Here is a 21,666-nt window from a genome sequence, read left to right as displayed (position 1 = left end):
GCTGTGTACCCTAAAGCTGGAGGCCTGGAGGTGACACAGAGGCGCAGGGCAGTGAGGGGAGCTCTGGGAGGAGCCCAGAGTCAGGTGGCACCTATGTCCTTCCTCTTCCTCGAAGGGATCGTGGCCAGTTCCTGCCCCCTGGGGGAATACTGGCACCATCTTCGTGCCAGGGTGCCACTCCATCTCTGGGTCCCGTGTCACAGAGCACCACCTCCCTGGTTTGCCTGGCAGTGGGTGCTGCTGTGCTCCTGCCCTGGCAGGAACAGGGTGCCCTGGCACCTTTCTGAGCCTCTATCCCGCCTTACCTCCAGAAATCCTGACCAGACCAGGGGCCTTGTTCAAAAGCCCCAGGGGCCTGTTGATGGGAAAGCACTGTGTGGAAATTTTCAGGGATTGGGAGCCCCCTCCTGGGAGGGACAGGCCTCTGGTCCTTCCTTTGTGGGTTGAAGAGTCATTTTTGTGTCACTATGGGCTCAGATTGAAGCTGGTTTGAACTCCTGAGTGGAGTCTCTCTGCACCATGTGGGAACCCAGTGGTATCCTCTGCCCAGCCTCCTCCCCTCCGCACCTGAGTGCCCCACAGGCTGCACCACTCCAGCGGAGAGCACTGGGTGAGCACCCACGGGGAGGGCCAGCAGCCCAAAGGGAATAATCCCTAATGGTCGATTTCAGGCACCAAGGCCTGACAAGGATGGGAGTAAACCGGTTCTGTGGGGCCCAAGCAGCACCTGCAGGTACAGAGATGAGCCTGGAGGCTGTGACGTAGGCAAGTGGCTGGGAGCACACCCACCCCTCCGCCATGATCATCACCTCCAAGGGGCAAGACGGAGCCCGCGATGCAAAGACCAGAGACAGATGCAAACCAACATTTTATTGAGCTCTCCTCACTCAGGAATCTACTCCAGCAGATTCTCTCTCGGCTGTGGGTGACAGACACGGGTGTGACCAGCACTCCCCCCACCGCCTGCTACATGACCCACCCACGAGAGGAAGGCTCCTTCTGGGGCCAGGAGAGCAGTTAAGCATAAAGACCCCAGAGGTATAATTCATTTTTCTTACAAAACAAAAACAAAAAAGTATGAAACCTCAGGAGTGTCCCAGCACTCAGAATTTAAATATAAAAAAGGGATCGTAAGAAAACAGTTAAAAAGACAACAAAACCAACAAGGCCACCTCCAGGGTGGTGGTCGGGGGAGGGCCAGCCCTGCCCCACACTGGCCAGCAGCTGTCACTGGAGGAGGTGGAGGCCCCAGTCGAGCAGCAGGGCCAGCAGCAGCAGCACCGACATCTTGCGCCCGTGGCTGGGGGACACCTGTGGGGTGAAGGGGAAAAGTGAGGACCACGAGCCTGGAGAAGCCAGCTGGTTCTACAGCTCGCCCCTGTGCCCGCCCGCGGGTGTAAGTGGTGGTGAAGAGGAAGTGGGTCCGGGGAGGCGGCAAGAGCACCTCATTCAGGACAGGACGGCTCTGGGGCAAGGTCCAGAAAGATGCGAGCGGGAGGGTAGGAGAGGAAAGTGTCCCGAGGCCAGGCCACCCGGGCTCTCCTCTGCTGGGAACTGAGATGACCAAGTGCAGGCGGGAGGAGTGGGGAGTGGTCAGGAAAGCTGCTGGGGACAGGAGGCACCTGCGTGGGCAGGTGGGTGAGGAACCCAGGCGAGGGATTCATCTGGAATCCGCGTCTGCCAGATGAAGGCGCTCCTGGCAGAGGGAGAGGCGTGAGCGCGGGTGAGGGGGTGAGGCAGGCGAGGCTCGAGGACCCGTGCACAAGCCTGGGGTCTCACCCCAAAGGCCTCCGGGACCAGGCAGAAGGAAAAACAGGTGAAGCAGGCAAGACAGCGATAGGGAGTGGTGGGGACTGTGCCAACCAGAGGGTCTGCTTTATGGAGCAGCTGCACTGTCAAGCTTACCCTGTCCCCGAGGATCAGGAAGCTCCAGAACCTTCTGCTCCCCCTGAGATTAGTGAGACCACCCATAAAACTTCTCAGAACACGCCTCAGGCCTATCTGGTTATAGGTGAAAGCCCAGCTGTAAGACAGATGGGAGGGAACAGGGCAGAGACGGCCTTTATTTTAGGTGACAGCTGTGGGGAGAAGTGGGCATGTCCCCCCCTCCCCTGCCACCTACTGCCGCCCTCGCCCCCTTCCCTGGGTGGCTCCACAGCGAGGGCCTCTCTCCATGGGCCATTTCTGGTCCTCGAGTCATCGGATTCCTGCTTCCTCCCCTGCCTGCTGGCCACTGGCGTTTGGCCTTGCCTTCCGGAGCCGGCCCCGTAACACGCTCCAGGGTCCAGGCCCAAAGAGGCGGGGCCAAGGGGGCAGGCCCTCCCTCCAGAGAGGCTGTGTTTGGGTACAGGCTCCCCAAAGAAGGCTGCCTTCCTAGAGACCACGGGACCATGTCTACTTCAGCCCTGATCTCGAGTGAGGTCTCTGTGTCCCCACCCTGGGCAACTCTGTGGGGTCTGAGAACCCACAGGCAAATCACGGGCGCTGAGCACCTCTGCCGAGGAAGACCGACAGACGCCGCCATCCGAGCTCCCCAGCACGGCTGTCGTTTAATGTCAAGACTCCGGCTGGACGAGGGGCGGAGGAGGGGCTAAGGTTCTGCGGCCTGAGCCGAGGCAGGAGAACGAAGGGCAGCGGCCAGCCCCGGGAGCCCGTACCTGTACATGGCCACCCAGGGCACCTGCGGAAAGCGGGGCAGCATCCATCTCACTTCCATCTCGTCCCCGATGATGGCCAGCCGCATGCCCATGTCGTGAGGGATGTCGCTGCAGGGAGGGTGCAGGAAATCAGTGGTGGGTTGTGCTGGTGACCCCCACACCCAAACCCGCCCAGCCAACGGGGCCGACAGGTTTGTGGGGCACAGCAGGATGCGGGGCAGGGAACCTTCCCGCCTCTCCTCTGGCTCCCACTTTGCTGCAGACACAGCCATGGAGGGCTCCAGGAGTGTGGGAGGCCAGCGGCTTCTGGGTTTGGTCTGAGCCCTCTGCTGGGGCAGGAGGGCAGAGACATTTGGACAATGGAGTTGGGGGGGGGCTCTGAGTCCCCTCGGATCACAGGCTGGCTTCCCACAGGGGTCTCAAGTTACCCCCCACCCTGTGGGAGGGGCTCTGGGACCTGTTCCCTGGTCCCCAATCCCGACACCACCTCTTCGTCACTGCCCCTTTGAGAAAGGAGGGGCTAACCAGCCCGTCCGGGCCCCCACTCTCACTGAACGAAGTGAAGTCCCTCGTGGAAACTGGAGGCACATACTCCACCCACCTCCCAGCCTGACCTCTCCCCTCCCCCGCCTCTGGGCACCTGGGCGGGTTTCAGCCCTGCTCTCGGTTTGCCCACACATTCCATCCTGGTGACTAGGCAGCTGCCTGGGAATTCCCAGAGCCAGAGGCCTCCCGGCTCCGCACAGCCCCGTCCCCAGGGTCTGTGCTCTCTTTACTCCAGGAGCAATGGGGGGCGGGCCGGGGGCTGGGGAGGGCTGGCTGGCAACCAGGAAGGTGGGTGGAGGTCCCACCTGCATGCTGATACCCTGTGGGACCTCAGGAAAACTGCCAGGCTGAACATCCCCTGTTGTCATCTACAGATGGAGCAGTGTGGAGGAAAAAGGTGCATTTTGGGTCCCTCCAGCCCTAAAATCCCAACCAGTCCAGCCCCCAAGTCCAGGGCCTAATGACAAAATCCTGAGGCAGAGAGCAGACCTGGAACTGATCCCGGGAACATCCCCTCTCCGCTGCCCTAACAGCCAGGGCCAGGAGCTGCGGCGGAGCCTGAATCGGCCTCAGGCTACTTGGGACCCATCTCTCAAGAGGCCTTGAGGAGGTGGCCGTGGTCATGGGGGCCGGGAGCACTCTGTCCTAAGGCCACAGCTTGAGCCATTTGAGGGTCGATGCCCAAGGCCCTTCCTGGACTGTGGACATGCTGGATGCTCTAAGGCGCCCTCGGTGACCTGGTGTCACAGCAAAGCCTCCCCGCCCAGGGCCCGCGCCTCCCGGCCACACCTGGGGAATTTCCACTCTGGAGCCCTGCCCGCCCAGAGGCTGCTCTTCTGACCACTCCCCCGAAGGTCACTGACCAGGAACGGGGTGGGCGGGGCCCACGGAGGGCTACAGGGGCCTACCCGTGGGGATCAGGATTGTACTGGAGGAGATTGGTCATGCCGGGAACCTCCACAGCTGGCAGGCCATGCTCCTGAAGGAAGGTGCACAAAATGAGGTTCCTGGAGAGGTGTCTTGCTTGCGACATTTCTTCCCTGGGGGAAAAAGACACACTCAGACTGACACGCCCTGAACCATGCGACCTGGGGCTCCACTCAGTCACCTCACCTCTACCCCAGCCCGCTCCTCTGCTAAAGCCGCCATCAGCCTCCCCCTCCCGGCTCCCCCAGGCGTGATCCTGCTGCCTGCTGGCCCTGTGCCTCTGGGCGGGTCACCCACCGCGCCTCCCTGTTCTCTGTGACACATTTCTAAAGTCAAGGATCTGGAGATGATTCCTAAGGGCTCTTGTCTTTTCTCTTTGTGAAAAACAGAATCAGAGCGTAAATATAAGGAAGGCTCTAACCCTGGCGCCCAAGAGGCCAGTTGGCAAACTAAAAAACCCAGGTGTCTGTTGTCAAAATAGTGGACGGAGGCTGGGCTCCGGCTGGAGAGCAACTCCTTGACATGGCTGTTTCCCTTGAGCAGAAAAGGCAAATCAGCTGAATGAGGGACAGTCACCGGCAGCCCCACTTCCCAGCGGGACCTGCTAACCTTCAGTCTTTGTTTCTAAGCACAGACGCGCACACACAATTTCAAAAGCGGGATCGCTCCTTACATAGTGTCATAAGCTCCTTTCCTCACTGTCTCCTCACTGGGCAAGGCTCTAAGTCACCTCCCCCCTCCCCCTGCTAACAGAAATCATTTTCTTAGGCATGGCCCTGAATTCTTGTTCATCTAAGCCAGGCAGGACACCCCTGTTCCTCCTTCCCAGCATGCCCTGCAGCTAGCTAGCGGTGGGCCCGAAACCCAGTCCTGGGTCTCAGACGATGTCTCAGAAGCCTGATGTGGGGCCTGAAAGGAGGCAGACACGGCCTGGGCAGCTCTTTTCCCTCCTTGCTGCCTCAACCCAGAAGTGAAGGCTGGAGCTGCAGCAGCCACTTTACGACACTGAGGTGTTGAGTACAGGAATAACTAAGATGCTGAGAATACAGAGCAGAGAGGTAGAGAGCTGGCTCTCCGATGGCATTGTCGGGACAACAGGAAAAATGCCAAGCCACCGACTGCCTAACGTGTAAGAAAAGTAAAAACCCAGTTTGTTCAAATCACCATTCACTGTCTTTCCTGTTCCTTGCAGCCAAAGGTCTACCTGAACTATTACAACTTTGAATTCCCACATCATTAAGTGTTTACCTCGTCGCTTGTGATAACTGGGTGAGACGCTGTGACCTGGCTGAACATAATCTACCCCACACTGCACAGACAGCCTTAGGGTCCGGAGAGAAGACTGTGTCTCTGGAACCAAAGGGTCTGAGTTCGAATCCCCGCCCTGCACGTAGCTGAGTGCCGCCGCCTTTCTCTCACGGGTAAGGCAGCAGTAGACCCTCCCTTCGTTGCTGGAGGGTGGGAGGGATCTCCTGCAGGTGCTCCGAGCGGGGCCTGGAACGCCGAGGGGCGGGCGCCGACCATGATGACCTCTGTATTTACTTACTATTTTCTTACAATAACGTCCTGGGTTTTAAACATCTAACTCCGCACCTTTGTCTGCACTGAACAGAGAAGGAGCAGGGGCCCAAATCTCCCCGCTCCTGAAGTGCATGGACTGCAGGCAAGACCTGCACAGGACCGCGCGGGGGCCCCGAGGCTAAGACACGCGTGTGCTCCCGGCTCGCGCGACGATAAAAGGCGACGGGGCGCGAGGCTACGGCGGCGGTGGACCCTCCAGGCGCCTGGGCGAGTCCAGACGGGTTCGTCCCGACAACGCACCCAAAGGCGTGCAGAGGTGGACGGGCCGTGACATCAGCAAGGGCGCAGGCAGGTATGGGGGGTCCGGGGCGCCCTGGCCTTTGAGAAGGGACCCGCACAAGGCCAGCATTGTTCCAGACAGAATGACTGCCCAGGATCTGTCTCGGGGGCTGGCTGTTCGGCTTTCCTAAGAGGGAAACAGCCGAGTTTTACATCTGTTAGGGATGAAAGCCCGAAGAAAGGTGGCTGAGCGGGAGGGGGGGGAGCGGGGCTGGAGGAATCAGACGTGTAAACACAGCCACAATGGCCACAAAGAGCCGGCGGCCTGACATATGCCACCCGCACCTGTCAGGACAGCACCTTCCCCGAGGAACGGACTGGCAGGTCAGCCCCGCACCCACACCCGAGGAGGAGGGGAGCTGCCACCTGCTGAGGGGCCTGCAGGCAAAGTGCGAAAAGCATGTAGGCTCCCCCGGCCTATATGGCTCAGTGGTAGAGAGTCGGCCGCACACCAAAGGGCCTCGGGTTCGATTCCCGGTCAAGGGCGCGTACCTGGGTTGCAGGTTCAACACCCGGCCCCCACTGGGGCGTGTGAGAGGCAAACCAACCGATGTGTCTCTCTCACATTGACCTCTCTCTCCCTCCCTCCCTCCCTTCCACTCTCTCTCTAAAAATCAATGGAAAAAATATCCTCAGGTGAGAATTAACAGAAAAAAACACGTAGGCCCAAGATCCAGGGACTCCCCCAAACCATCGGGCCAGCACACACATACAGGGAAGGTCACGGGACATTTCTAAGAGCCCCAAAATACTGTCAGCAACTCAAACACCCAGCACAGGAGCCGTTCTGGGTGTGTCATCTTCACACATTAACCCAGGGAAATGCTTGGTGGCAGTGAATCTGGATCCATCTACAAAGCACCGTTGCTCATGACACGTACGGAACCAGCATGATTTGAAGGAACCAGCATGATTTGAAGCCACTTCCGTAGCAGGAGTTGAATTATTTGCCTTTCAATAGTAGGGGTTGAAGGGGGTGAGCTGCTAAAAGTGGCCGACCCTGGTCCCAGGCAGCCAGGGGGCGCTGACCTCCAGCCCAGACACTCATTTCACCAGCTCTGTTTGTTTGAACAGAGACAGGAGAACCCGGGAGGGGGGGTGGGGGGAACGACCCGACACAGGACACTAGGTACAAAAGGAAAGATGTCTTAAGTTAAACTTAAATGGAGAAAACTGTAAGGGAATCTTCGCAAGCTGGAGGAAGCCTCTAAGAGAATCGAAGACGTATAATACCATTCAAAACAGAAGAAAATTGATCATTTTAATGAAAGAGAGGAAAGGGAGGCTTTCGGCAGATACAAACATTCGTGTAGAGAGGCACCTATTGGAACTACCAGGAGTTTCAAGGTTGCCAGACCCAAGATCAACATACAAAAACCAACTTCATCCCTACAAGGCAACCAGGAAATACCAGTAGAAAAGAAATACATCTCTACAGGCTGTGGTTAAAAATGAATCTCATAAAACATCCTTAATATCTCTGGAGAGAAACTTAACACTCCATTAAAGACATAAAAGACCCTGATAAATGGCGACAACCTTCCTGGATGAGATGTTTTAACGCTGCACACAGTCTGCAAGCACTGTGTGCACGCAGACACTTGAGCTGCTGTTATTAAGGTGACTGTTGAGGGATTGTGACTAGGAGCTGTGGCTGCCCCAGGCCCCAGGGGGTTCAGTGTCTATGAAAATGACCATTTCCCTGGGAAAGCAGCCCCAGTCCTCATTTGCATCTGCCTCCCAGTTCCCCCTTCCCTCCACCCCCCTCTGCAGGGGGCTGTGCTCTCTTCCCAGAGGCTGCTGTGTGCTCCCCTGGAAACCCCTGCTGCCCCCACAGGCAGGGGGCCTCAAGGGGACTTCACTGGCCTGTGGTCTCGGGAGCATCACCTTGACCCACTGTCCCTGCATCCCTTAGCCCCCTAGCAGACAATCCCGGAATCCTTTGGCACCAAATGGGGAGGCACCACCCCACCCATCCTGAAGGGGCAGGTGGCTGACCAGGGACAGTGACTGCTGGCCGCTTGGCCAGGCTGGGGTTGAGGCCTGAGTGTGTGTCTGACCAGTTCCAGGGTGCGTGAGCAGTGGCGTGGTGCCTCCCCAGTGGACTGAACTGCTTGGGGGCAGAGCCTGAGTCTTTGCATTCCTGTGGGTCCCCAGACCCCACTGGCCTGGGACGACCACCAGACTTCCTCCTGTCTCCAGATTTGCACTGAAGACAATCCAGGAGGGCAGGGGAATCTCGGTTAACATCTCCACCCTGCCAGTCACTTGCAGTGTGATCTTGGTCGAGGCACTGTCTCCCTATCTGTTAAATGGGAATCATGATCCCAAATACTGGGATTCCTTTTCCAGGGAAGAACCAGCATGAACTGTTACTACCCTGGCAGATGTCTCAGCATCTGCTACTGACAAGGCCTGACTTAAGCCCTGTGTATGGATCTCACTCAGTGCACACCAGCCAGGCCTGGGCTGGCCTGGGGGCTCCAGATCTGAGCGGGAGAACTCAGTGTGTCTGGGAACCGGGGGCAGCTCTGGTCCCTCCCAGCTGGCCCAGCACCCTGGAAGAGGCCCAGTGCTGGTCACCTCCAGCCTGGCCCCACTCCCTGTTTGTCTCTAGTCTCCAGCTGGGCTCTCTCCAATCTGATTCTAGACCGCAGCCTCAGATCTGACCCTGTCACCGCTCCACTCAGCTCCTAGTCCCCAGGGGAGCCTGCCACACTGCTATTGGGGCCGTCTTCTCCCCCGGGCTGCCTCACCAGCATCAGCCCTGCCACCCTAATCTTGGACCCTGTCCCTGTCCCTCTAAAGACTCCTGTAACTGTGCCCGGGTCAAACCTCCAAGCCTTTGCATGGGCAGTGCCTGCTGGCTACCACCTGTCTCCTTTGCTTGGCTCATTCCTCTGTCCCTAAATAACTCGGCTCCAGCATCCCCTTCCCAGATCCTAGAGTCAGGCTGGGGGCCCCAGGGGCTCCCGCAGCCCCGTCTCTGCTCCCTTCTCTCTCCAGCCAACCATACTGGCCGTCACGGATTCTGCATCTGTGGTTTAGAGCATGGACGTGGGGCCAGGCTATGGGATGTCCTGCTCATCGGCTTCCTCACCGATACTGGTTAACACCTAACTCCGGGCCGTGGCAGAAATAAACAGACAGAATCCGTGTTAATGTGCCAGACTTGGCACAGAGGGGAGCGATGTCTGTCGAATGACTAAACAAAGGCCAGTGCTAAGGCCACAGCAGCTGCAGATCTAAGAGTCTGGCCCGGTTTTAAGCATCTATTTTTTCCAACAGATTTGCAAATGAATGGTTCAAAACCCTCCTTTAGTGAAAGGAAGGCACAGCTAGCCATGCATCCCCACCCACCCAGGCAGCCCACACCTTACCCCTCCTACCTACTCAGTGGAAAAACCAGCCAACAACCCTATTTTGCCCACAGAGGTTGGGATGCAAATCTAACCCCTGTGCAGAAGACAGCCGCCCCCATGGCCATGAGGACACCTGCAGGCCTTGGAGGACACAGGGTGGCAGGTTCTGAGCAGTAAACAGCTCTGCCCATAGGCCTCTAGCTCCTGGCCTGGTCTCGGTTTCCAAACCTGGGAAATGGAGAAACGCCATCCCAGGGTTGCATCAAAGCTGAGTGAGTAGAGATTTCATGCAGCACATAGTAGGTATTCTGCAAAAGACAGCAAGGCCAAGGCTGCAGGAGAGGGGGAAACTGACAGATCCAGGCAGGACTATGACAATTTCTATTTTGAAAATGGACAAACCGAGGTACAGAGGGTGGAAGGGACCAGATGGGTCACAGGGAGGGTCAGTGGAGGAAGATGCTTCTTCCAACGGGTTGCTGGTTCATAGGCTGTGCCCACCCCCACCCCCCCCACACACACACAGCTGGCCCCTCCTTGGAGGATGGACCCTCAGTTTCCCCAAGCCCAGCCTTGCCATGTGTCAGCAAAGCAGGAACAGGTGATGGTATCTTTCAGGGCCCCATCAATACCACCTGGTCACTGGAGTCCTTGGTGCCAGGCTGGTGGCTGCTGGGTGGGCCTAGCTGGGAAACCCTGTCCCCACCCAGTCTTTCCCAGGAGGGCTTTCCACCCACACCCAGTCACCAGCCCTGTCCCCACGCAGGAGTGGGATGATGCCGTTTGACAGAGCAGCTGGTGCTCAAAACAACGGGCACACGCTCAAGCAGAAAGGCCTTGACCTCAGCAGGACAGGCCTGGGTTCCAGTCCCAGCTCTGCCATTGCTGTGGGACCAGGACCTAAACCTCTGAGCTGGGCTCAGAGAGGGCTCTCCTGCTGCAAACAGCACAAGCTCCAGGACGGCTGAGGGAGAAAAGATACAACTGTTGCCCTTCAGCGCTGCCTGGCAGGGGCTCCAAACAAAGCTGGTTACAGAATCAAAGACCAGGAGGCAGTGGTCGCGAGGAGCAGGGCAGCAGCCGGGTCCCCTCAGGCAGTATCTACCAAAGTCACAAATGCACGTAACCTCTGACTTCTAGACAGGCACCTGACATGAACCCCTGCACTCGCCGGCAGCCCTGAAAAGGACACACAGTAGGTCTGTAGGTGCAGCTGTGAAGGCGCATGGCTACATGGACACAGCAGGGAGCGAACAGTTAGTTTGTAACTTTGAAAATTGGGCTGCTGTCCGTAAACAAACACTTCTGTCTGCACAGATCAGTCAAGAGGGAGAGCAGGTGTCTCTGGGAAGAGGTGTCTCTGGGGCGGGTGGGACGGTGACTTCATTTTTACTACAAATGCTTTTGAGCTCTTGAACTTTTGCTTCCACGAGCATGCGGCCATGACTCAAAAATAAAGCAAAAATAACTGTTTTGAGTCAATAGCTTGAATTGGTCTGAAATGGAACTGTTTGTCTTTTCTTTTAATTTTACTTATTTTAAAAAATTGATTGATTGATTTGAGAGAGAGAGAGAGAGGGAAACATCGATTTGTTGTTTCCCTTATTTATGCATTCATTGGTTGATTGTCTGTGCCCTGACAGGGGATCGAACCTACAACCTTGGGTATCTGGAGGAGGTAGAGCTATTTGTTTTAAAGGTCTATTTCAGCTATCAGTACCCAACCCCTCCCAGTCCCACCACCCACCCACCTCCTCCGACTCCCTCCCCACCTGGAGGGGAAGTTAGACTCCAGCCTCGGCCATTATGAACCTGCAGATGCCCAAACAGCTCCCTTGGGTGGGCATGGTTCACTTCCCTTAAGTGATGGAGAAATAATGGGGGAAAAGGGAGGGAGAGAAAAGTAAGGTGACAGGTATTTCAGGCAAAAAGAAAGTTTTGGAAATTCACCTTGGGGGCAGGTAGGTGTTGTTCACTAATTCAGAACATTGTGGTTTGAAATGAACCTGAGGCCCTGCTACCCCACCTGCAGCACAGCCCTCCACCAGGAACAGCAGGGCAGGCGATGGCCGGACCCGCCTTGAACCCAGGTGCCAGCAGAGCCCCTCCCTGGGCTGGGTGGACCGGAGCAAGGACTCCAGTCCCAGCTTGGCTTCTGGCTGCTGTGGCCTCACACAAGGGCAGCCCTCTCTGGCCCATGACGTTATGCTCCTGGTGAGCCCCGTATCCTTTATATTTGCATCTACTGAGTCCAACCTCCCTCAGAAGGAGGGGACTGTTTGCCTCATTTCACAGATGGGGGCCTGAGAGGGTTGAGAGCGGAAATTCAGAGCCCCTTCGCTACACAATCACAGTACGCACATCTGGGATCCAGAAATACATTGGCCCAGCAACATGGGTCAGTACACTCGGAAAAACACTAGTCACCCCACCTGTAGCATCCTGAGCCCTGAGCACAGGAGGGGTGAGGCTGGCCTGGAAACAAATGTAGGATGTACACGCGCACATTTAGCTTTAACCCAGTGGGAGGGAGGAGCATTACCCCCTATTTATAGGCGAGGAAACTGAGGTGCAGCAGGGAAGGGCCTGCCACACATCCCGGGGGAGGAGCTACATTAAACCCGGCCTCCAGCTCCAGGACGCTTCCTTCACAGCCACAGTTCAGGGCAAAATCTGGCGGGAGCTGCTCAAACAGGCTCCATTCAACGCCAGGTGCTGGGGTGGCACTGGGGACCCAGATAAGTAAGCTCAGGAATGTTACTCGGTGCAAAACCAGCTCCCCTTCCCTCCCCAAATCCACACTTGGCAGCCAGGTGGGCCGCTGCAAAAATGGAAAGAGGTGGGTCTCTGCAAGGAGATGGAAAGAAGTGGTTAACAGCTGAGTGACACAAGCAAGAGGAGGAACCAGCTGTGACTCCATCTATGCAAATGTGGGCATATCGCTGGTTACATACCTTTCTTACAAATGGAAACATGGAAGGTCTGGAAGGAAATGTTGTCTTGTATTGGCGACCTCCGGGGGGCCCATGGAATTCACAGGCGGGCCGGCAAGGCTGGAGGAAGACTTCGGTGTTCTCTCGAATGAGTATATAATCGCTTCTATAATTAAACATCACCGCTCACCCCAAACCCCAGTCCACGGGTAGACCTTGTCCTGAGTGACCCCGGGCACGCGACCACCTCTCTGATCGCTATTTTCTCACGTGCAGAGGGAAATGAGGACCCCACCCTCGGGCTGGGAGAGGACTGGAGGTTTCAACCCCCCGAGACCCCCAGAGCGTCACCAGGAGGCGAGATAGACACGAACCCGCTCACGTTTCCAATGTGGCCCGAGCGCTTCAGGTGGCGCAGTAACCCCTTAGGAACCTGAGAGGGCACGGGGTACCCGAGTGTGTGCCGCCTTCACACCTGCGAGGCCCTGTTTCCATTTAGTCCGTCAGGTGTACGGGAGAGAAATGGCCCCGCGGTGCGGCTGTGTCCCCCTCGCCAGAGGCCCACTCGGGCCCAGCCTGCGCGGACCCAGGCGAGCGGCGGGGAGCCCTGCCAGGGCCCCGCCTGGCTGAGGCTGGCAGTGCCCAGGGGCGCTCGTCCGGCGGCCCCGTGAGGCGGAACAAATTCCTTAGCCCCTCTGGACACCTAGTTCCTCGTTTGTAAAACAAATGTCGGGGAGATTCTTTTTTTTCTTTTTTGTTAATCTCACCCGAGGATATTTTTTCCAATGATTTTTAGAAAAAGTGGAAGGGAGAGAGGGTGGAGGGGGAAAGAGAGAGAAATATCGATGTGAGAGAGACTCATCGATTGCTTGCCTCCCCCACGTGCCCCAACTGGGGCCTGGGATTGAACCTGCAACCCAGGTACATGCCCTTGACCAGGAGTCAAACCTGCGAGCCTTCGATCTGAGGGGCAACGCTCTGACCACTGAGCCACACCGGCCAGGGCATCAGGGAGATTCTTTTATGTCTTTTCCTTCTTGAATATCTATAAAAATACTCCAAACTGTAGAGGAAATATAATAGATTAATAGTTCTCTTGACTGGTCTTTAAAGCAATTTTAAATCAGTTTGCTGTGGTCTGAATGTCTGTGTCCCCCCCAAATTCATATGTTGAAAACCTAACCAGCCGTGGGGCTGGCACTGGGAGGCGGGGCCGTTGGGTGGCTCCGCTAATAGGATCAGTGCTTTTCTGAAAGGGCCCAGGGGCGCTCCCTCCCTGTCCCCCATGGGGGACACATAAGTCTGTGGCACCCTGACCGTGGACTTCCAGCACCCAGAACTGCAAGAAATAAATTCTGTCGCTTACCAGCCATTCGGTCTGTGATACTGTTATAACAGTTCAGTGAGATAAACAGAAAACAGGTGAGGGGGTGGGGGACAAGGCAAGAAAAACCTGGGGGACATGTTCTGTGAGTCACAGGGGATCCCAGCCAACCAAGACCTTGTGGCCACAGTGGACCCCCATGTTTTTCCATCACTGTTTGAAAGTCAGGGTGCTGAGATACCACCAGGTCTGCAGGTTAAGTTTAAAGAGCATGAGTTCACAGTAACTGAGGGACTATCCCTGCTGGGCCAAGACAGAGGGGCTCAGAGAGGCAAACACCGTCCTCAGGGTCCCCTTTCTTCCAGTCTGGGGTCCCCCCGCAGTGCCTTCTGAGGGGTCTCAATCACTGGCCAGATTCTCACCCCCCTCACCCCCACCCCCGCTCCACAGCAGCCTTGGTGGCTCCCATTCCCTCCCTGGGACAAGGCCCTCCACCCCAGGACTCACACCAGCCCTTTTAAGCCTCAACCCCATCTTTACACCCTCACTCGGCCTCCGCAGGTTGCCACTGGGCAAGGAACCTGCTCCCTCCTCCAGGCCCACCCGAGAATCCAGGCCCCCCACTCCCATGACATTATCAAGAACCACTCGCTCCTCCTCTGCGTCCCAGCACCTTGCCCCAGCACCTTGCGTAAACAGACCTGAATTGGGCACTAAGCCCATTATGGCCTCATTAAATGTTTACCTGACCGTCTGCCCCAGCTCAGCGCCCAGCGAACACGGACAGCTCAGAGGGGAGCCAGACAGCACACTGTCAAACAGAACGGGGGAGCTGAGCTCACGGCGCCAGGGGAGCCTGGCTGGACACACCCTCACCTTTTGTAAAAGGGCAGGTGCGAGGACCTAGTGGGGAGGTAGCTGCGAGGAGGAGGCGGCCGATGCAGTCACGGCACACAGTGACCGCTCACTGGTGGGAAGCTGTCGCCCAGTGAGCCTGGAGCTCCACCCGTTCTGGGCACCCAGGGTCAGACCCGTGGATGTCTGTCCATGGCAAGTCCGAAGTTCGCTTTGTCCTGCCTTGATAGAGCCTCTCCTGAGCTCCAAGCCTGACACACGGGTGCCTCAATCTTCAACCTCCAAAGCACAGCGGGCCTCCTCAAATCGCAGGCGGCCTTCTCTTCGCTCTAGAGCGCGCACCTCCCTGAGTCTGGGTGACCCGGTGCCTTCTCCTGCCTCCAGAAAAACAGGTTTACCATGCAGTGTCCAGAGGCCCAGCGGGTGTTTTGTATTGTCACATCCTAATATTGACACTAGGAAAATCAGCTGCTCTCCCTGAGCCCGCCCAGTGCCCGGGCCGCCAGGCCTGGCCTCGCTCTTGCCTCAGGGCCAGTGAGGAAGACAGGCCAGCAGTGGCCTCATCTGCTTACACTCCACGTTTCTCCCGGGGCAGGGCCCGGCACCAACCAACCCTCGGCAGGACAAAGGGACTCGGGGGTGGCTGCACACGTCCACTCCGGAGCGGACCGCGGCAGGCTTCCTGGTGGCCGCAAACTACAAAACCCGAGCGTGCCGGGGACTTCCTTGAAACCTCTTGGAATTGTTCTGAGCGGAGAGAAAAACAGTGGGACTCTCGTGGGATCCACTCCGTCCGAGGCAGGGGAAGCAAGAAGCCATTAATTGTCTACAAACTTAATAGGTTCACTGCAAACAGGATGCTTTCCAGGGAGGGGGAAATGCCCCCGAGGTCAGCTTCAAGACACAACTGAATGGATCCCTTCCCTATACCCCCTTCCGTTTACTAGAGAGCCCATCAGAAGTACAAAAGTAGGCTAACACTGCTCTCCGAGCCCGCCCAGTGCCCGGGCCGCCAGGCCTGGCCTCGTTCTTGCCTCAGGGCCAGTGAGGAAGACAGGCCAGCAGTGGCCTCATCTGCTTACATTCCATATTTCTCCCAGGGCAGGGCCTGGCACCAACCAACCCTCGGCAGCTCAGTGGACCCAGCTTTTTTACCTATTAACCACCTAAAACTGACAATAATTAACATGCACACAACCCTCTATCCAACTTCTCCCCAGTGTGCCCAGACTGTGACATTTGGTGCTCCTGTTCTCATGGAAACACAGGCTGGAGTAAGTCACACCAAGTGAGCCCAAATGGGCCATTTCACACTGTCATTAGTGTCCTGAAGGCAGTAAAATAAGGTCCTAGCAGAGAGGAGCTGGTGGGAAGAGAGGGAGAGCAGCACCTTTAGATGAGACGGTCAGGGAAGACTTCTCAGAGGAAGCAGCAATTGAGCTGAGATGGCAAAGAAGAATCATGAGAGTGACACCCCCAGGGAGTATGCTGAGCGTATCACTCCATTTGTTTTAAGTCTCACACCATCCCAGGGAAGGCCTCACAGGATCCCTGGTGCTTGGAGAAATATCCCTTCTGAGATAGCTCCCACCGAAACCAAGATCAACTGGCGGCCAACTCAGAAAGCTCTGAAGGTTTATTAAGTACGTTCCCCTGCCCGGGGGGACATTCTGAAGCACAGGCCGAAAGCCCGCAGCTCAGAAGCCAGTCTCCCCAAACACTTTAGACATTAAAACAAAAACTAGCAAAAATAAACTTTTACGGCCTAAGGTTAGTTGGTAAGACTGGAGAAGCCACTGCTAAAATCAATCGGTAACAACCCCCTGACCTTGAGGTTCCAAAGATGGTGGGAAATCCCCAAATCCTGGAGTGAGGAGGGAGGGGAAGAGTGGAGGAGAGATGAGACCATGGGGAAGGGCAGCGCTCAGCAGCCAGGTGCCAGCACCCCATCCAGGCCCAGCCACTGCCTCAGAAAGACCAGTTAGGGAACAAGTGCAAAATGGTACCAATAATACAAAAATGTGCCACTCCTAAGAACTTACTCCTAAGGCATGCCCAAAAGATGTAGAGTGAGGTTAAAGTGTTAACTCCAGGGACGCCACGAACAGCCAACACTTGGGAGGTGTTCTCCGCACCCGGTCGGAAATCTCAAGGACCCATTTTACAGAATGAGCAAACTGAGGCTCTGAGGTGGGCTAGCCCATCTAAGATAACAGACGGACAGTGCCGGAGCATAGGGTTTTTGCTTGGCTTCCAGAACAGGGCTCTGGGCTTTTAGCTAGACAGCATCTGAGTCGCCTCCTTGAACGTCAGTTTCTCCATCTGTAAAATGGGACCCCATACTGCGGCTGGCCAGCACAGAGCTCAATAGTACGTCCTCTCCAAATGGGGGAAGGCTACGGCTGAGAACCTCCCTTTCTGGGGAGCTGGAGAAAACACTTTCAAGAGCCCAGACGCAGCAGGTGCTCAGGCAAAAGGTTACAACAAAGCAACACCGTCCGGCCGCCGCCGCCACCCCCACCCCCGCCGCGGCTCGAGCCAGCAAAAGTTACAGTAACAATGAGCGGTTTACAAAGCGATTCGCGCCCGGGAGGCCCGAACGCGCGGCGACAGCCCTAAGCCCTGAGCGCCGGGCCGCGCCCCGCTCGCCAAGTTCCTGCTCTGGACGGACTTCCCCGCGCCCCGAAATCCAGCCTGGCCCCTGCGCTCGGCAGGTGCGCGGCGACTCGCGGCGCCCCCGGTCCCGCGGGGACAGTGTCCGACGCCATCTTCCCTTTTTCAGTGGACACCCGGGCCGGCGGGGCCGCGCTCGGGCCGGTGCGCAAGGCCCCCGAGGACCTGGGCGCCCGGCCCCGGCAGCCGCGCGGGAGGGCGGAGCGGGGTGACGGGGCACCCAGCCCCCCCGGCGGGGCGCACGGGAACGCTCAGACGCGGACACTGAGGCCCGCGGCGACCCGGGGTCCCCGTCAGAGAGGGGGCGTTCCGGAGCCGGGGGACCGAAAAACGTCGCCGCAAGGGACACACCCGACAGCTGCTGGGAGCAGAAAAACCAGATCGCAGGTGTCCAGCCTTCCAGCCTCTCGCCACCGGGGGCAGCGCTCGGGGCGCTTACTTGCGGGGCTCGGGCTGGGCGGAGGGGCGCGCGACAGCGGGGCCAGGGTGCGGGCAGGGCAGGCGGGGCTGGGCTCACCTCGCGTCGGCGGTGGCGGTGCCCACGGCGGCCGTGCGCGCTGCGCTCCGCCCGGAGGTGTATTGTGCGCGGCGGGCGGCCCGCGCCGCGGTATAAGCCGCGGGCCCCGCCCCGCCCCGGCCCGGCCCGGCCCGCCCCCGGGGCCGCCTCCCAGCCGCGCGCTGCAGGCGGGACCCGGGCGGGCAAGCGGCGGACCCGCTACAATGTGACGTTTACTGTTTACATCTCGGCCTCCTGCTGCCTGCGAGCTCGTTTGGTCGCGTGCGCCGCCTTCCCAGCTCGGGGTGCACGCGGCGGGCCCTGGGGAACACCTGGGGATGAGCCCAGCGCCCTTCCGAGGGCTCCTCTCTTCCTCCTCAAAGCAGCCCCAAGGGCTCGGTGTGTCTTTCGTGCCCATTTTACCGATGAGGAAACTGAAGCCCAGTGGGGACCACCCGACGTGCTAAGTAACAACAGCGCGAGTCCCGCGCTCCAGTATCCAGCTCTGTGTGCTGGGAGCCCCCGGAGTTAGGTTTTGTTTTGGTTTTCTTTTTTTTCGTTGTGGTGGTGGTGGTAAAATGCACATAAAATTTACCGTCTTAACCACTTTTACTGTTCAGTGTACAGTTGACTGGCATTAAATGTGCAACCATCACCACCATCCATCTCCATAACTTTCCATGTAGTAAAAAAAAAAACCCGCCATACCCATGAAATAACCCCCGTTTTCTGGCCTTCCTCCGCTCCACTCCCCATCCCCGCCCCCATCCTTCTTGCTGCGCCACTTACAGAACCCCCGTTTTCCTGCCTCCCTCTGTGGGGTCTGCCAGCCCTACTCTGTCTGGGATTCCTGGGCACAAGGGGACATGGGGGGGGCAGAGATGGCCCCCAAAGGCCCTAGAGAGGGAAGAGAAATGAGAAAGGTTCCAGGTGGGGGGAGACCACCCTGGAGCAGGTTAGGTAGGGGTGTGTTGTGGAGGGGTGGGTAGGGTCTCTGTTGGAGGTGGGGAAAGGCTGGAATTACAAAGTAACCATTGTCCCAGGAACACAACAACAACTTGTTTACCTCAGTCCTTCGGCCTCCGAAGACAGAGGAGCCTTGGGGTCCAGCGGGCTCCCTGCTCCTAGTTCTTTCACTTGTTACCTGTTGGGGCCCCCTCACCCCTTCCCACTTCTGAAGTGATGACAGTGTTACCTACTTTTCCCTCTGTGTTCTCATCTGAGAAACGAGATGACAGCATGGACATCCCCTCCCACCCTGATCCCCAGCCGGGCTGTAGGGAAAGTCAGAGGAGATAATCCTAAAATGTTTAGTAAACTCTGCAGAGTTTAAACTCCAAGGCCCCTCCCTCCCTAGGGGCTCTCCTGGACTCCTAGGATATTGTAATCCTTTCTTCAAGGGCCTCCCCCTGCAAAATCCCATTGTCTCCAGCCCCGCAAAGACTGGATGGTACTGACCCTCCCTAGTAGCCACAGGGTGCCTTCCAGCAGGAGTGAGAAGCCTAAAAATAGTGGCCTCTCTCCGAATTCACTCTGCAGATGAAAAAACTGATTAAGGGGAGGCAATGACATGGGGTCTCATGAGCCAAAAAGACCCCAGTGTGTGCTAATGCCTCCAGAGGGGTCTGGAGGCTGGAGGCACAGTGCCAGGCACATAATAGGTGTCCAGTAAACATTAGCAAAACTAGTGGAGGAAGGGGGACAGCTTGGAGACTGACAGGAGATAGGAAGGCCCAAGGGAGGGGGTGGTTCAGATATTTGCCTTGCAAGACCTCAAGATAATATGCTGATCAAATGGACAGGTGAGGAAAACATCTTTTGAATAAGAATTGGGCCAGTAGAAGACCCTGGCTTCTTTATCAGTCCAAAAGAGGCCTGGGGTAGATGCTGAATGATAATAGCAATACCAATAATAATGGCGGCCACCACCATCTAGGCAAGTCCGGCACCTCAGGGCTAAGCACTTTCTATGATCTCCTGTAATCCTTACAGCTGCTGCTTGGCCATCCCCAAGTCACAGACACCAGAGCACAGGGGTCTGTGCACAGGCAAGAGAGAACTTGTATCCCCATTTTACAGGTGAGGAAACTGAGGCTCCGAAACAGAAGGCCACTTGCCAGAGCCCACCCAGCCCATGGGCAGCAGAGGCAGATTCAAGCCCAGGTCTCCCTACACCTCCTGCCCTTCCCACCCCTCCACAGCTGGCCCCCAAATGTCCCGGGCCTTAGTTTCCCTTTCTCTGTTGGGAGCTGCGGGCCTGTACCAGGGCCATCGGGCTGTGTGTGGACCCTGCTTTCTAAGAGGAGGCCATGACCCAGTAGGACAGCCCCTTTCTTCCCTAGGAGCCTCCATCCCCAGCGAGACCCTCTTGCTAAGGCCATGACCACTGCCAGCTGGCCTTCCGGCACCAACACAGGGTTGAGTTTTGTCCTTGATATGACTTTTTTTATCATTCACATAACAAATATTGATTGGCACCTACAATATGGTAGATGATGGGGATCTAGAGATGACACATTCTAGTGGGGGCCCATATACAAGTTGGGGAGACAGTGGAGACAGGGTGCTGGGCAGCACTCGGAGGGAGAGTAAAGCCAGGGAGTGAGTGGAGAGTTGGAGGGGGAGAGGCTTTTAGCCAGGTGGGCAAGGGAAGCCTCACGAGGATCTGACCTGAGTGCAAAGACTTGAGAGAAGTGAGGCCACGGGCTTTCTGGGGTGGGGGACAGTCCCTAACCCAGGAGGGGGGAGGAGCAGCGGAGCGGGAGGGCTGGCCAAGTGTATTTGCCAAGCACTCACCTCGGCATCCAGGGCCAATGGCCCTGTTTTTCCAGTTGCCATCCCAGACTTTTGTCCCCAGCCTTGGGACACCTTATCTGGAAAATCCTCCAGCTTTGAGACAGGCCTTGTACTATCAGGAAGGACCCTTCAAAGGGCTTTGCTGCTCTCTCCAGAGTTGCACCTGGGCTCCTGCCAGCAGCCAGAGCAGCTTGAGCATTTTCACCTGGGACGACCCAGTCGGTGGCTCCTGGGGGTATCTTCCCAGGCTGAGGCCATCTAGAGCCTAGTGTCGCCTGGGTAAGTCCACGTGCCCCTGCTGGCCCCCTGCAGGGTAGGTCTCCCCGTTGCACAGGTGAGGAAACTGAACCTCAGAAAGGGGTTGACAGGTCCAAGGCCACACAGCCAAGAGACTGGAGGGCGGGGGCTTGAACCAGATCTCTCCGGCCTATCTGATTTGGGGTTGTGTAGCTGGGCTTCAGGAAGTCTGTGAGCCCCTAACATGAAGCAAAATTGTGGTTGGGGCACAAGCCTTTTCTGGAGAGGAAACCTGCAGCCTGGCAGGGGGGAGCAGGGATCACCCAGCCCTGAGTTTGAATCTTGCCTTTGCCTCTGTCCCATTGTGCCATCCTCAGTGAAATTCCCCACCTCCCAGGGATGCTCCAAGGATGAAAGCCTGGGAGTCCTCAGCACGGTGCCTGGCACACAGTAGGTGGTAAGTAAAACCGGAGGCTCTTAGTGAAGGGTCCCATTAGGAGTTGGGGAGTAGTTTAACATTTTCACAAAAGAAACTGTATCTTAGAGATGTGTCATCTAGTAAATAACACACTTTACAAATCAGTATGTCCAGTATCATCCCACGTTTTAAAAAAAAAAAAATCCATATCTAAAAAGCTTGGAAGGAAACACAAAATAGGAATAGTCGTCATCACTGAGCATACGGGTGATGAGTGTGTTAGCTTTTCTCCTTGTGTGTTGCAATTTTTCTGCATAGATGTGTATTAATTTGGTAATCAGAAAAACAGTGCTTTTTCTTTAAGAAGAGGAAGAGCCCTGGCGGGTGCTGAAGAAAGTAATAAAATACAAATGGCTGAAAAATGAATAAAATTATATTCACCTTCAGGGATAATTATAGAAACATAACTGAAAACATTGATGGGGAGACGGGAGAAGATATGACTTTGGGTGGTGCGCACACAGAGCAATATACAGATCTCGGAACGTAGAAACCCACACCTGAAACCTATATGCCACATTA

General features: G+C 56.8%; 1 protein-coding gene across 1 annotated transcript; it reads right to left on the bottom strand.

Annotated features, from left to right (window-relative positions):
• Positions 1-852: 852 nt before the first annotated feature.
• Positions 853-17,761, bottom strand: BIK (BCL2 interacting killer). The gene is made up of 5 exons (XM_081130129.1): positions 17,655-17,761; positions 4,112-4,243; positions 2,658-2,765; positions 1,906-2,023; positions 853-1,311 (listed from the first exon to the last, which is right to left on the bottom strand). Exons 2-5 carry the CDS (start codon positions 4,234-4,236, stop codon positions 1,228-1,230), a joined length of 435 nt encoding a protein of 144 aa, XP_080986255.1. The 5' UTR covers positions 4,237-4,243; positions 17,655-17,761; the 3' UTR covers positions 853-1,227.
• Positions 17,762-21,666: the final 3,905 nt, after the last annotated feature.

This window comes from Miniopterus schreibersii (assembly GCF_964146895.1).
Source record: "Miniopterus schreibersii genome assembly, chromosome: 2".
NCBI lineage: Eukaryota > Metazoa > Chordata > Mammalia > Chiroptera > Miniopteridae > Miniopterus > Miniopterus schreibersii.
The sequence above is the reverse complement of the archived record's forward strand: the minus strand, read 5'-3'. Positions and strand labels throughout refer to the sequence as shown.